Genomic DNA, 16,847 nt, shown 5'->3' on the forward strand with positions numbered 1-16,847 from the left:
ACTCTGTTCGCCATATCCATTGCCTAAGGCGCGTATAGCATAATTCACACACTTGAAGCCGGCTAGAATGCAACAAATACAGTGTTGATCGGAACACTAGTTATATAAGCCATCTGTTACGCTAAATCCACAACGGACGAGAAAAAGAACCTAGTGCTTATAAACATAACAGGCATAATATTAATGCCTTATTACATGAATAATTAGGAACTTTCTGTGTTTTGGAGCATGAGTTTTATTGGTCAAGTCAAGAAAATGTTAGCAGTGTATTTTCTGTTTCATTGACTTGAATACAGTTAACTTTTCTTTCATTATCGTAACGCTCTATTGTTCGTAAAAAACATTCTCCAGGGTAAGAATGTGCTTTTTGTTAGTAATAAGGTTAATTCCATAAAATAAATCTTGAAATAGTGAAGATTATGACCCTGATCAATAGATGTCAAAGAGTTTAGAAAAGGTAATTTAAAATTGATAATTCCTTGTTATTCTAAAGTTAAAACATGGCCAAACTACTAGACAAGTTGAACCTACAGCCTGCCCACACTCAATAGTCTAGTTGAATCTATAACGTGCCTAAATCTAGTCCATTTGAATCGAAATTTTGCTCACACTTTCTAATGTAGTTAAATCTATAACCTACATATACATAATCCATTTCAATCTAAAGTTTACCCACATTTACTAGTCCAGTTTAATCTATAACCTGCCCACACTCACTAGTATAGTTGAATATCTAACTTCCCCACCCTCACTACTACAATTGAATTTATAGCTTGCCCACATTGACTAGTCCAGTTCCTAAGACGGATAAAAAAAAACCTTTTTCTGAAAAGCACATTTCTTTCCTTACAAGCCATCTGTTGGGGCATATTGTCATAAATATCTAAACTGTCAACTTTTAGGTACAGGAAGTGGGTGTTTTAGAATGGCTCTCTTTTCCCCTCTGTACCATCCTGCAAAATAGCAAAATAAAATTGTTAATATGAAGAATAAATTTATTTCATCCACAACTAATGTGTAAGAGGTTTATGCAAAATATTTTATACGTGATATTTTTTCTATACTATTGGAAATTTTTATATATGTATATATATATATATATATATATTTAAATTTTAAAAGGTCTAAAATTTGTATAATATAAAATCTTACTATTCAAGCAAGCAAAAATTGTCCGTCTTACCTTTTAGAGTTTTTTTGCAGTGTTCGCTGGTAAAATGAGGTACCCAGAGTTTGTCTTTGATCCCTGAGAGACAGGCCGAAATATGTCTTGTAGGCTTCACACATTTTAACAGACGCTGTCACAGAGTACTTTTTCGCTCTTGTCTTGATAAATTGGCCACATACATAGCAGAATGCGTCTGGAGAATGCTTGCAGCTTCTTGACGCCATTTCTGATAAACTCAGGCAGCTAGAACTAAACTGTTACTTAGGCGAAAAGTTCTAGAAAATTCTAAAAGGTTCTTGAAAATTCTCGTAAGTTCTACAACATTCTAGAAAGTTCTTAAATTCTTGTAAGTTCGAGAAAATTCTCTGTCAGCTACTCAGCACTGAATCTACCTGAAATGTTCTGGAAAATGGGTAAATTTGAAAAATTCATTACCCAGGTCACAAAAGCAAAGTTTGAAGAGAAAAATAGGTCTTTTCCATTTACTTTAGGTATAAGCAATTGGGAAATAACACTTTCTGCCCAGGAACTAGGAAAAGTAAAAATGTTGTTACATAGTACTGTATATACACATACATAAAATTGGTTTTGGAAGTAATTATAGAAGTGCACATATATACATACAAAAGACACAACAGTTTAGTGACTGGAAGTAAATGGCCAACGTGCCATCAGTGCTTTACCACAAAATATAGTAATGCTGTATATTACCACCAACCATGCAACTAAGTGTTTTTGACCATCTCAGTTTCTGTATAATTCCATAAAGTCTTAATAATATTAATATTGTGACATTTACCATGGAACGCTTATGTCCTAAAAGATTTGAATGCATTCACCACGTTCCTGCTAGGAATAGTATTACTGTCTGTACTTTTACAAGTATTTATCTGGTGAATTACTTATTAGTTGGACGACGGTCGGTTAGTGTGTAAACCATGATCGCGTGTTTGTATTCTGGTGCAGTTCATTTTTATACAACAGAGGAAAAGTAATCACGTAATATTTGCATTTTTACCCGTTTTATCTATCATTCCTATAATAAGTTCCAATACTGTACATGTAACTGTTTTTAAGTTGTGCCATGATTTAATAATCTGTTTTGACAGACTTACATTACAGCAAGAGAAATATGCTACTCTATCACAATCTGGATTTACCACCGCAGCGTGACTGTGTTTATTAATAGTTCGAATTAAATAATAGTAATACTTTCTACTTTTTACAACCACTGACTGCTTTCTAAAATCCTGTTGATCAGGAAATATATATTTCCCCAGCGTTTTGTACGTACTTTGTATGTATGTGGCGATCTCCAAAGTTCCATAGAAATGAAGTTGGTGTTTTACTATCAAATTGTTTAGAACGTGAAGTGAAAAGTCATAAACATCCAATAAATGATTTCAGGTCATCGGAATCATCTTTTCATTCTGTCTTGCACGTGCCATTAAGAAAGAATACGAGGTCGTGTGAAGTAATCTTCATTATAACCTGTACGTACTGAGCGTCGTGTGTCGGTTCCATACCGTTATTATTCAGACTGTTTAGACTCCGTTCTTCAATCAGAAAAGCTGTCCAACTGATTCTTTCATTTTCTCATTTACTAATGTGTGTCAATATTTTGGTCGATGTTTATTCAACAGTCTAATTATATAGTGAGTTGGGTTGTTATAAATGACTATTAATTTATTAGACTGAAAGCTGTTTTATTTTGACTGCTTAAAAAGACCAAGTTTTTGTTGATTTTATTTAGTGTTTGATATTAGTGAGATTAAGCAGGTTAAATTAATTACTTTTGTTGTTTAGTTACAATGCTTAAGACAAAGTAGATAATCTTGTTAGATAATAGCAGCTATTACCCACCTATTTTTTCCATTTCTGCTATTACTGTGAGTTATCTGTGACCAAACGTTCTAAATATAATTTATTTTTTGAAACGTGTTATTAAAGGAGCATACTTTACTTTTAAAATGTGTTATTAAAGGAGCATGCTCTGTCAATATACCTTCTGATTAAAACAGAATAAATTCTGAACTTAAAGGAAACTGAAAATAGAACATCTTCCCGTCTCTACTGTTTCTATAATTCTTTGTATCCAGGTGCAGGAACTTGAATAAAATTTATCTTTCAAAGTAGTTGGTGAAAGTCTTACTGACACACTTTGAACCAGTGCATTCATTTAAAAGAAATATATATATTTCAGAAGCAATAATTTATGTAATAAAAAATATTTGCTTTTACAAACCAATGATAATTGGGCTCATTTTGTGTATAAAGATTCATTAATATAGATGAATAGATGTAAAAGTATGCACGAATTTTTCTCTGCTTTAAAATACTCTTCATCACATTATTACTGGTAATAATATCCTGATGTTTATGAGAATTATAGTGGTGAGGCACTAATTAATCGGACGACAGTAATGTGGCGTTTAAAATAAAGTATTTTAATAAAGGGGGAACCGTTTGTATAAAATTCGATGTGGACCAATTTTTATATTATTAGAACTAGGCTTCGTTTGTTTTGAATTTCGCACACAGCCACACGAGGGCTAACTGCACTAGCCGTCCCTAATTTAGTAGTGAAACTAGAGGGAAGGCAATTTGTCATCACCACTCACCGCCAACTCTTGAGCTATACTTTTACCAATGAATAGTGGGATTGATCATCACTTAGAACTCCCACACTAATAAAAGGGCAAATGTGTTTGGTTGGACAGAGATTCGAACTCACGACCCTTAGATTGCGAATCAAGCGCCCTAAGCACAAAGTAGGCTTGAATCTAATAATATTCCGTGTGCAACACATAATTATAAAACTTGTTGTTAGAATGTGTGTTTCTCACACAAGTTTGAAAACATTTATATTTACTAAAACAGTATTTGAAGTTTGTAGTATTCTTGTGGAAAAAAAAAAACTTAGGCGAAAAATATGTTTTCTTTATCTCTGTTTGTTTTGTTTTTTTTGTTAGATAATTCGTGTGACGTTTCGGTCTTAAGCTGACATTAGGATATTCGTGTTAGATTTCGGCTTTAAACCTGTATCACCTGAACACAACTAAAAGGGACAGTTAATACCGTTGTAGTCTAAATGCCGTAACGTAAGAATTTTTAAATGCTTTATCTCCAGACAGAAAACACTTGTTTCATAAGAATTATTTTCTTCACAAAGTAGTAGCCAAATTAAATAATACCTTTTGTGCGGTAATAAAGTGTTCGACATAAGGATAGAATGTTTTTAAAGGAACTATAATGTATATTTGAGGGTTTAGACATTTCAAAAGTAAAAGAGAAATATCGTTCTATACTCTCGAAATTAAAAATTATTTTAGCCAATGTTTTGCCATTTCAACTTCATCAAAAACTGCTTATGGTGAAAATATAGCAAAATCTGCTACAATTTTTATTTTGCAGCAAAGTAAAACATTTTGTAAATGTGTTTAATCTAGTATTTCACAAAATAATACTTGACAAATGGTATTATAGTAACATAGTATCCCAATGATACTATGGTATTATAGTAATTGTAAAACAACATTATTCTGAATATCGTTAAAATCACCTTACGAAAGTATCAACCAATAGAAGACTTGGATAAATGATAAACTATATAAGTATGAAAACACTGTCTGTTGTCTCTCTACGTAACTAATTCACAGAGAGTAGTTGGATCATCAATAAAATTGGTACAGAGATTCATTAAGGCCATGAGAGTTTATATACAAAATGTAAATTTTGCATTTTGCGTTTTTTTATTGGCTTTTTCTTGTTTTGTTTTTCATCATTATCTCACCCTCTGTGGATGGATCTTCAACAAATCTGATATGGAGGTTCGTTGGATCCATTAAGAACACATACAAATGTTCCGTAAAACGTGATTATCAAGTTTGTGTATTGTGAGGACTTATCTTCTATTGTACGCAGCAAATTGCTTTTATAAACACACTGATTTCTAAACATAAGCAATAAATATAAAATACAAATCACAATGCAAGATATATTCGCTAAATCTGGATTACTTATTCATTTTTAAATCATACAACATGTTATAAAATAAATATTCTATTGTGTTAATGTTCAGTGACAATCCAGGAAGGAAAGAAAGAACCCTTAAATTAAGAAAATGAAAACAATAAAGAAAAGATATTCAAAAGGGGATGTGATCTCTCCTAATGGATATGCGTGACTCATAGCATATCGTGTTGAAGGGGGAAAGAAGTTTTACTAGAGCATCTTAAACGTGTTCTATGGGTATGAGGGGGTCAGGACAACCTGCTGATCAGTTCGTACACATAATGTTGTGGTCTTGAGAGAATAAGGTTGGAAAGAGTCAAGAGATCTTTCCAGAGCATTTCAAACATGTTCTGTCAGTTTAAAACCAAAAGAACATGTTGCTAAATTCATGTAGATGATGGCGTGGTCTTCTTTATATTGAATAATAATTCATTCAATGTATGGACAAGCATTATCAGTTATCTTTTACTACATCTGAATATGTTCTAAGAAGTTACAATATGCCATCCTCAGACATACCAGGGGTCACCAAACTTTTTTCACAGGGGGTCAGATTACTTGGGGAATGAGAAACGTTGGCCGCATGATCATTATGTTCAATACTCATAAACTAGAACGAAAGTGCTCTGTAAAAGACTTAACACTATGTTAAGAATGCCACATTAGCCATGTGGGAGTAGTATGCAATACACACATATAATAATAAAAAACAAACAGAAATACAACCAACATTTTTATTTACCAAAAGGTTATCAAAGAAGGTGACATTAGGAAAAACAATTGTCGCATTGCACATAGTGAGTACATATCTGAATTTCACTAAGCTGCAAAAAAGTTAGTGAGATTTATGAATTTGGCGTTTGGCTTTCAAAATATCTTCACTGTTTGATTTTGAATTGCTGCATCCAATCATTAGAATTGCTTTTAAATATTCATCAATCAACCTTGATCGTTGTACCGACTTCACATACTTCATTTTTGAAAATGCTTGTTCACAGACTTAAGTTATTTCGAACACTGATGTCATAACAGATGCGAACTGCTTCAGCTTTGGAAAATCATCTTCAGGTATGCAGCTGTAAAATTCAATCAGTTGCTCCTCTCTGTGTTTTGCTTTCAACAAGTCATTTCCTTGCAAATCGATGACCTCCAGCTGAAGTTCCACTGGCACGTCATCAATGACACAATCAAAAGGATTCTGAAAAAGGAGAATGCCACTTTCGATTCTGTCGAGATCTGAAAATCTCTCTAAAAATGCTTATTAAAATCACCAACAATCTTTTTCTGAAACTCCATGTTGACATATTCTGTGATTCCAGCATGAAACTCATTGAAACACTGAAAATGAGAGGTTTCTTCCTTCCAAATGTGCTTCAAACAATGACAGCTTTCTCCAAAATTCTTTAATGATTCTATAGAGATTACAGACAAGGTTATTCTTCCACTGAAGTTTCAAGTTCAATTCATTCATGTGGGATGTGATGTCAACCAAAAATGACAACTTTGACAACCAGGTTGGATCCGACAGAAGTGGATCGGCTCTATATTTCTCGATAAGAAATATATCTATTTCTCTTCTCAGCTTATAAAAACGAGACAAGATTTTACCGCAGCTGAGCCGTGTGATAAGGCAAGTCATAGAAATCCAAATCAATTTCTTCAAGGAACGCCTTGAACTGGCGATGATTAAGTGCATGAATCCCGAATGAAATTCACTGCAAAAATGATTGGTTTCAGTACACAAGAAATATCTAAGTCTCTTCCACAGAGTGCTTGGTGATGTATGACGCAGTGTATGAACAGAGCGCTTGGGAGTTGAAGATCTTCCAACTGTTTCCTGATCAGCCCCACCAGACCCTCCTTTACTCCAGCGATGTTTTTTCCTCCATCAACTGTTACACCTCCACTGATTCCACTGAAGGTTATAGTCTTGCAAAGTTTTATGCACTTCCATGAAAATGTCTTCTCCAGTTCTTCTTTCGTGCATGCTGCAAACTAATGCCAACTCTTTCGTGATCTGAAAGTCCAAATTAACTCCACGAATGAACACGAGAATTTGTGACGTACTCGAGAGATCAGTGCCAGAGAATACCATAGGAAGTTTCTAGCTTTTTGGCGTATCTGTAATGCGATGTTCTCTCCAAGTTCTGCTCTCCATACAACTGAAGTTGCTGAAAGGCTGATACTTTCCAAGAAATTGGCTTTTTTTAGGACATAGCTCATTTGCTTCTTCCATCATACACTCTTTGATAAATTTGCCGTCAGTAAAAGGTTTTCCTCGCTCTGCCATCCTATGCAATATTTTGTAACTTGTACGAGTGACAGATTCATTTTCAGCAAACTTTCTCGTGAGAGATTCTTTTGAGATTCAAAAACACGTTTTATGGATTCAAATTTCTCAGAACGGAACTTTCCTGAACATTTCAAATATGTTGATATATAATGACGCCGAAGATTGTACTCTTTCAAAACGGCAACACTTTTGGTGCATATCACACAAGTAGCTTTCTGGTTTTTTGTTTGCACAAAGAAGTGCTTTTCTTCCCATTCTTCATTGAAAGCACGACACTCAGAGTCCACTTTTCTTCTTTTAAAAGCAGCCATAACGATGGGTGAAAAAAAAAAAACAGGATCTGAAAATGAAAAACACAGAACGCTATGAGAAAAGTATTGTACTGGTCCAAGAACGCACAAACAAAATATATTGAAACGTACGTTTGCCACGAAACTTACCTAAGAACGAGTTACGAAAAGCGCATAGCCTGTATACTAAGAGAAATTAGCTTGCTGAAGCGGTAACCCTAGACCGCTGAACTTACAAGACGAGTCGATAGGACGAGGGTTAAGTCTGTATTTGTTTTCGAAATCCTGATGCTTTCATAGATACGTGCCTATATATGAATAAACGGGCAGCAAGGGCGAAAGAAGAATTTTCCTATTGGTTAAAAATGTGCGTGACAGCCTTGTTGTTGGCCTGGCATGGCCGAGCGCGTAAGGGTCGCGGGTTCGCGCCCGCGTCGCGCTAAAATATGCTCGCCCTCCCAGCCGTAGGGGCGTTATAATGTGACGATCAATCCCACTGTTCGTTGGTAAAAGAGTAGCCCAAGAGTTGGCGGTGGGTGGTGATGACTAGTTGCCTTCCCTCTAGTCTTACACTGCTAAATTAGGGACGGCTAGCACAGATAGCCTTCGAGTAGCTTTGTGCGAAATTCCAAAAACAAACAAACAAGACAGACTTTTCTTTTTATCATAACGTCTTGTGTTTGCCAGCTTAAAGCGACCATCGGTGTGATTTATTTTGTTATGACAGTCGGACATTTGATGAAATGTCACTTTTTATTTCCAAGTGGCTAGCTGCTGGCGGGCCGGACAAAATGACCTCGAGGGCCGTAGTTTGGTGACCCCTGGCCTAGGCCATCAAATCTCCACCAGCATAGGAATTCTTTTCATGGTTGCATGTTTCACGGTCCCTTCAATGTATCCCATAAGTCACTTGGTTGGTCGTCTTGCCTATAACCCCCTTTTACGTTTACCTGTGTAGCTGAGAGCAACCACATTTTTCCGTGTCTGCTTAGGGACCTAAAGACACTTGGGCCAAAAGTGACAAACAGTATTCACCTACTGACGTTTTGATTTATGATTGAGCTCGTACTAGTTTTCAAGCAATATTTTCATACAGAATTGTGTCTATAGACGGGAAACAGCTTTTCCGATTTCATTTAGCCATTCATACACTTAAAATGTGACTATCCATCTTCAAGCCATTATTAGTTCTTTGTCGTATGAAACTTCCAGATGATGACGGCTATGCCTTTTATGGAAATGACCTGTGCACGATAACAACGGGAGTTAGCATCCACTTGTTTCTCTACAGACAATAATTTAAATGTTTTGAAGAGATCTACTTTACATAAATCCTGTTACATGCTGTATGATGTGCGCAAGTATTTGCTGATAAACTTTTATGATTAAATCTTACACTATGCATTTTTATTTTTGTTGCTTAACTTTCGGAAACCAGTGTAATTTTATTAAAAGCTTATTGATTGCTGATCTATACACTGCATAAGGTATATCCTAAAATCAGTGATCAACGTTCACTGGTTTCATCTCTGTCAGAAAAATAATCTTTTTCTTTGTTTATCTTTTCATGTAATATGAAAGCTAAATTTCCTAAAACTTACTATTTAATTTTTTTTTCGTACCTGTTTTTACAAACTGATTAGTATAACATGTCATTTTTAATCAGTTTCCGGGTGTCACCTTTATTTCACTTAAACACTTAAATATAGTTTTAATTATACATATACTTAGCCATTTCTAAAGTAAAATATCCCTAACAACTTTTCACATACGTTTACAACATTGTACCGGAAACTAGACACTTACAACAGCACGTAGAGAAATTGACATTTCATAGAAAACCGGATGACTTTAACGATGTCACTAAACTTCTTTATATATACCACTCATTCGATTACACCAAAATTTCCAATCTGCCCCTGAAGAAGAAAGATCTGTATTTCAAAAGCGCTAGAGTTATAGGGTTTTTATTCATTTCTATCAAGACTTCTTGAACCTACATGTTTTTCTAACATAAAGAAACGACACGGTTTCTTATGAGGTAAGAAGAGTATTCAACAAAACAGTTTGCTACGAGTTTATATGTTACGAAGTGAGGGGAGTATCAACAATAAAGTTTTTAAGTTAGTTATGAGGTGAAGGAGACACATAACAACAGAGTTTATTTGCTACGAAGTGGGGAAAGCAATCAGTTACGTAATTTACCAATGTTTAGATACTGCTTGAGTGAGTAGCAAAAACTTTATTGCAAGTTTAACGCAGTAAAACGTGTACATCGGAATACATGTACACAGTACGAAACAAAGAAGTCATGTGACTAGAGAACATCTAACGACTCAGTAAAGATATCTTTGTGTTAACGTTGCCAACGTTGTATTTCAACAACACTGGCTTGCTCTCCTGGTACTTAATCCCGCCCCACTCCTCCTCCAAATATCGTAATTAATAATAGAATTACTAAGCAGTACTTATGCACATTCGTCAGGAGTTTTACTTCTTGTCACGTTCAATGTTTGAAGAAACAAGACATCTGTTAAATGTTTTTTTATACTTTTGACCTTGTGTTTTCCTAATGTCCATCGGTTGTAGCATATAGCTTCAGGTTATTATAGCCTCATGTCCAAGAATGAAATCAAACCGGTACAAAGTACAAAATGCTGCATCAGAATCACAACTGGCAGTTTTTACCCAGTTGTTTTACTAGAACAAACATAGAGGCTATGTAGGTTTACTTTCCATTGTCCCTCATACCTACACTGTCTCTTCACTTGTTTTCTATTTAGGTCCAGAAGAACTGTCTAGTGTTCCTGCTGCCTCTCCCACACTTGCATCTATTTTTACTGATCACATGTAAAAGTGTGATGCATTTAACATGAGCTGCTTATGATATGATTTTTAGATATTAGTTCAACATCTTCCACAAGGTACATTGGTTCAGTAAATCATGAGACCGATCCTGTATCCATACACTGTCTATATTGTACACCAATGGAAGGTATGTTAATAACAAAATTGGCTTTGCATACTATGTTAAACTTTATAAAAAAAGGAGATTTTCTATTTAAACAAGGAATGTTCCTTGTAATAAGCGCAGATAACCCTCGTGTTGCTTTGCGAGAAATTCCAAAACAAACCTTGTAATAGGGGACTGTTGGCAACGTACTCGGAGCTGTATTATTCAGTTATGATAGGTTTTTATTTTATTTTATATTTTTGATGTTTGGTTCTTTGTCTAAAAATACAGCGTTTTGTAGAGACATTCTGTGGTATTGGAGTTGCAATGGCGGTAAACATGGGAATAATTTTTTTTATGTTTGGTGAATATGGTTTCTAAGTTCCTTCCGTTTTTTTCTGATGTGTCATTTTGGGTAATTATTATGTAAACGACGTTGGCAGTATGTAACTCCCAATAACATATATTTAGTAACGATTTCAGTTTAGGATTAAGATATTAAGTGACTATGAAGACCACAAGAATTGTATTCTTAACGGCAAGTTTTGTCCAAGATGAGAGAAGTAATCAATAACACAATTATTTATTCAGAAGGTGGAGTAAATAATTAGCAACACAAATATTTAGCTACAAGGTAAGGTAAATAACTAGTAACTCAATTATTTAGCCACAAGGTAAAGGAAAGTAATCAATAACAATTATTTAGCCATAAGATGAGGGAAATAACTATGTTTTAACCACAAGGTGGCAGTAGCAATCAGTAATTGGTTTATCTCACAAATTTTAAAGGGCCAGTAACACTTTTACTGTTACTAAGTGTGTTTTGTGTGTACGTGGTTAACACAAGAATCAAGCTTAAAATAAGAACTAACTGTCAGAGTGTATTTAAAATAACAAACCACACTGACCTATACCTTTTTTTTTTCTTTTTTTTTACAGAAAGTATCAATTTTTTGGACTACACAGCAGTTTATTATGAATAGTTTCAACTGTTCGTCTAATGTATCGAATGAAGTTTTAATACAAAAATGTAATTAACTTCTATATTTCGGATATTGTTTTTTACATGAACTATGCGTCCAGCATAACCAGGTGGTTAAGGCACTCTATTCGTCATCTGAAGGTCGCGTGTTCGAACCCTCGTCACACCAAACATGTTCGCCCTTTCAGCAGTGGGGGTGTTATAATGTGACAGTCAGTCCCACTATTCGTTGGTAAAAGAGTAGCCCAAGAGTTGGCGGTGGGTGGTGATGACTAGCTGCCTTCCACAATTAGGGACAGCTAGCGCAGATAGCCCTCACGTAACTTTGCACGAAATTCAAACAAAACAAACATGAACTATGAAGATGCTCTCGTTTTTGTTTTACAAATGAATATTTTAATCTGCGTATGCGTACTAAAAAAGAAGTTACAGTTTGTTTCTGTTATATTAACAACTAGCTGGAGTACCCTTCCATTGAACGGAATGTATGTAAATTTATCATAAATGAAAGGTTATCTTAGGGCATGAAAAGCTGTATCCCTTATGTGCTTTTGTAAAAAACGCCCGTAAAAACTACAAAATACAAAATGTAAAACTACAAATTTTCATGTACCCAGTGAACTCCCGTACCAAATTTGACGAAAATTCATCCACAGGAGTTGAGGTATTTGTAAAAAGAACAAAACGCCCATAAAAGCCACAAAATTGAAAGTTTGTACGTATCTCTCCATGGACTTAGTGAATCTCCATCCCATAGTTGGTTATTAAACATAAAATTCAGAAACACCCTTCATATTATTGTGCGTTATATTATATCAAATAATGAATATCATTATAACAATAGTTATTCTGTATGATACGTGAAGTATTTATAGGATTAGATTTTTTAAACTAGCTGAGTGTGGTTATATTATTAATATTTATTTTGTATATTTACCAGATAAAACTCCACTGATAACTTTGCATTAGCACAAATAGTTAATGTGTTACCCCTGTGTCCAAAGGATGCCATCTTAGTGGCTGTCACCAGGGAAAAAGGGGAAAGGTGTGGAGACTGCATTTGAGACAGATGATGTCATAGATATCAGAGATGTTGTCATAGTTACAAAAAGTATTACCAGAGGAAATGTTGCTATGGCGCCATGACAGGTGGATGTTGTCATGACAAAGGAAATTGTCCACAAAATATATTGCTAGTTACATGAAGTGGAACCAAAGGATATTGTGTTATGATGTCATGATGATCTCACCATAGGACGTCTCAACATGTCATCAAGATTTATATTTAATTACAAACCATAATTTTAACGACAAACTTACTGTTTCACCAATTTGGTTTTATGATATTCATATAACAATGATTTGTATTGTTCTTGAAAAAATATTTCATTTTACCTGTATTACTTTACCGTTTTAACACAAATAAGTGTGGTGGATGATTTGAATAGGCATAATGTCGATATTTTCAAGTTCAGTTTATAAGGTTAAATATTTTTCACGTAAGTAGACGATGTCAATAATGATAGTGTTTGTGTAGGTGGAGGAGGATGAATTCATTATTTCAACGTTGTATTATCAGGTCTATATTTAATGATATGTAAATAAATTATTGAGTTAACATAAGTAAAAAGTTCAAGACACAAGATTTCTTTAAACGCTTTTATTTTCACTATAAACATTTTGCAATCTGATTTACATAAAACGACACACCTATTAAGGATGTGTTTGCATGGAAACGTTTAGAAATAAAACCATGAACAAACATAGCCTTAATATTATTCTGGGATTCAAATTTCGATAACATTTTTCGTGTTGACACATTTCAACAACGGTAATAAGTGTAATATATATATAATATTGTCCACACGGACACATAAATATAGTCCTTAAAGTCCTTTCTATTGTGAGTCCACATCCAACACTTCTTCTTGATGAAGTTTCTTATGTTGAGGTTGTATCGAAGTAGGCCTAATTAATCAAAATATTCTTCTTTTTTATCTTGATCAGACCCAGTGATTGCTAAGTTTATAACTCGGATGTGCTGACGACATACAATTGTTTTTTCTGCAAAGCCCACCTCCAAACTACTTTCGCGTTACATAAATTTTACATAAATGTGCTTCTAGAGTGTTCATGTTTACTTAGATATCAGTTATGATGTCTCTAGATTGATCAGTTTCTAAAATTGACTGGATTTCTGCATATGCTAGAACATTTACAGTGTTAGGTAAAGCACTACCAAAACGTACTTCAATTCGTATATTTCCCTGTTTCACTAAGTTAAAGTGAGAATCTCCAGCAGATTCCGTGTAAGATCAAAGATAGAGTGTTTCATATCCTTCTGATTATTCGTCATATCCTGTGTCAATTCCTTGGTCTTAAGACATTTTTTCTATTTGCACTAAATAATGCTTCGTGGCTATGCACATCTAGTTCAGCATTAAAATCGGGTTGTGAGGGTCAATCAGAAATCTGTTTCCCATCTACTGATACCGTAAGATTTGAAATTGTAGGGATTTATTTTCTAAAATCCATTAAATGCATCATTATCAACACATTATAAAAAACATGTAGGTACTTGATCTAAAAAGCATTATCAATAGGTGATATCCCTGTGGAATTGAAAACGATTTACACATTATATATTTCTAAGGATATTTAGTTGCTCTGAAATGCTTTAGCGTGTGACAGAACGGCTGACAGTTAATCTTGGCTTTTCTAACGTTGATAGAAACATGTTGTGTTTTTAAGCCTAATTTATCATAATATAAAACGAATTTTTACTTCATATGAGCTGGAATTGTAAACGTACACCATTAGGCAAGAATTTATTCTGTAAATATATATTTCAATGTAACAGACCGATTATTTCGTCTGTTTGACTACCACGTGTATTCATGTCATGCCAATTGTTTGATTACCACGTGTGTCTATGTGTCTTTCTCAATATCATTAAAATTGAAGTCATCAAAACTTTTATCTACATGGACAACGCAAAATACTTCTCTTAGTTTCATCTTTGTATTTCAATAAATTTTCTATGTAGGACTGAGAATAAGAAGTGAGTTTAATGATCGAAGTGTACACCTAGTTGAAAAATAGAATTTAGTAACAAGTTGACTAGTGCTGAAGTTTCTTCATTCTCTTTTATACTGTGAACTTCAGGATTGTCAGTCTTTGCCTATATATGAATATATGATCGTGGCAGATCTGAATATTCATTTCGTGATCCTGATAGCTCCTTTATCGGTTAATAAATATAGAGAATAATGTCCAATGCAGTGACCTTACTCAACCACTGTTAGTGTAGGAGAGAGAGAAAATGACTTGGTCTAACATAACCTATTATGGTAGCAAAGTGAGAGCCTAAAAAGTATGATATCCATCTTGTACCATCAGACACGTTATACCAATTATGTGGATATTGTGAGTCGACCAAAGTTACTTCCCACCCACATTCAAGGTTGCTAGATATAGGAAGATGAGTAATATAGTTTATTAGAGTTTTATTAATTAGAAAATTAATTCATAGATTTGTTACTAGGTAACGTCACATATACCTTATGCATACTGAATAACGAGTGATAGAATGATGCATATTATTGTATTATAGCATATGTATGAAGGATAGATCCAACTATTAAATTTATCAGGATATAATTTTGTTCTACAAAATATTGTTTGTTTTTGTTCCTTTCTTGTTCACGTAATATTTCTTCTACAGAATATATATTATTGAGACTTTATAGCTCTTTTTATTTAATAAGACCATCCGCCTAGAGAACGTTTACAACACATTATCCATCTGTAGCACCATACACCTTTGTAAAACACATGTAATATGTAATTGAAAACAAAAACATAAGTTGTAACCTGTATACAGCCCTATGACACTGTTCCCTGTGGCATTTATTGTTAAATAAGGTAATACATTTAGTGTACAAATATGGTTTCAATACCCGCAGCAAACAGAAGAGGATTGGCCCATTATGCAGCCTTATGTTAAACAACAAACTATCAAAAACAAATAAATGATGTACATATTTTACATTTTTATTGCACAAACAACGAGTCTTTTTGAGGCTCATATGAAAGTTCAACGCACTTTTCTGAGAGGTTAAGAAAAAGTATCTACAATACATGTTCTAGAAATATGTTTTAAGCCATTTAACATCAAATAAATTAACAACAAAAGCCCACAATACACGGATAACAGAGAAGTTCTCGTTGAATTTCAGTAAATATTAACTTACTACGCTAGAATCCGGAAAAAATGGACGTGAATCATTAATCACATTGAGAAACCACCTACATATTTTACATTAAACAACTTAGTGTTGCTAAGAGATATTTGAAAAAGAAACACATAGCTTAATTCTATACTCTTTTCATTTGCAACAAACTCACTAAAGCATATTCAACCATTTGCAGTTTTCCGCTGATGAAGAAAGATCCATCTTTAAAAAATGCTTGAGTATTTCTTATTTTTGAGCTTTGACTAAAAATATTGATCGACATATTGTACAAAGATCATCAAGCAAAACAGAGTATCGTTAACTCTAGAAAAGAAACTTAATCATACAATATACCAATATTAAAAACTACTATACAAGTGACGTAAAACTCAACTTATTCCTGTAATTTAAATCTCAAAACCTGATTTAAGTAAAAGCCCAGTGATTTTGCTGAAAACAGAAACAACAACATATTCTGTATTAAAAGCTACACGTTTCTTTAATACGTTTAAATAGAAAGTTAATTAACAATAAAAGTTTGGTAAATCTTACAGATCCAAGAACATTTTATTATGTTTATACTGGAGGACCAAAATGTGGAGTTTTGTGGATCTTTTTTTTCAACATATTTATATAGGCATTATTATATGGATAATAAGTTATTTTTAATTCATCAGCTAATTATCAAATTCATAACTACACTTAACTTTCACCTCGCTCTCACTGGTGCTGTTTGATGTTCTAAAGAGGTCAGTATACAACTTTGTATATATTATAGCCAAACCATAGAAAACCAAAATGCATCTCTACATGTAATAACGCTTATATTATACCTAAGTATCGGAGGATGAACATGAACATTTAAACTAATAATATTTATATTATACCCGACTTCTGAAGGATCAAAATGTC

The 16,847-nt window shown here is 33.8% G+C and overlaps 1 protein-coding gene across 2 annotated transcripts in view; it reads left to right on the forward strand.

Annotated features, from left to right (window-relative positions):
* Window positions 1-12,773, forward strand: part of LOC143247106 (CD63 antigen-like) — a 28,708-nt gene extending 15,935 nt beyond the window's left edge. Inside the window, exon 7 of one of the 2 annotated variants that reach the window (XM_076494588.1) lies at window positions 12,641-12,773. In XM_076494588.1, the coding sequence (XP_076350703.1) occupies window positions 12,641-12,655 (15 nt within the window). In that variant the 3' untranslated portion in view covers window positions 12,656-12,773. Of the gene's footprint in view, window positions 1-2,575; window positions 3,304-12,640 lie in introns of those variants that run through there. The other variant, XM_076494587.1, reaches the window with a different exon arrangement.
* Window positions 12,774-16,847: the final 4,074 nt, after the last annotated feature.

Source organism: Tachypleus tridentatus, chromosome 3, assembly GCF_004210375.1.
Source record: "Tachypleus tridentatus isolate NWPU-2018 chromosome 3, ASM421037v1, whole genome shotgun sequence".
Taxonomy (NCBI): Eukaryota; Metazoa; Arthropoda; class Merostomata; order Xiphosura; family Limulidae; genus Tachypleus; species Tachypleus tridentatus.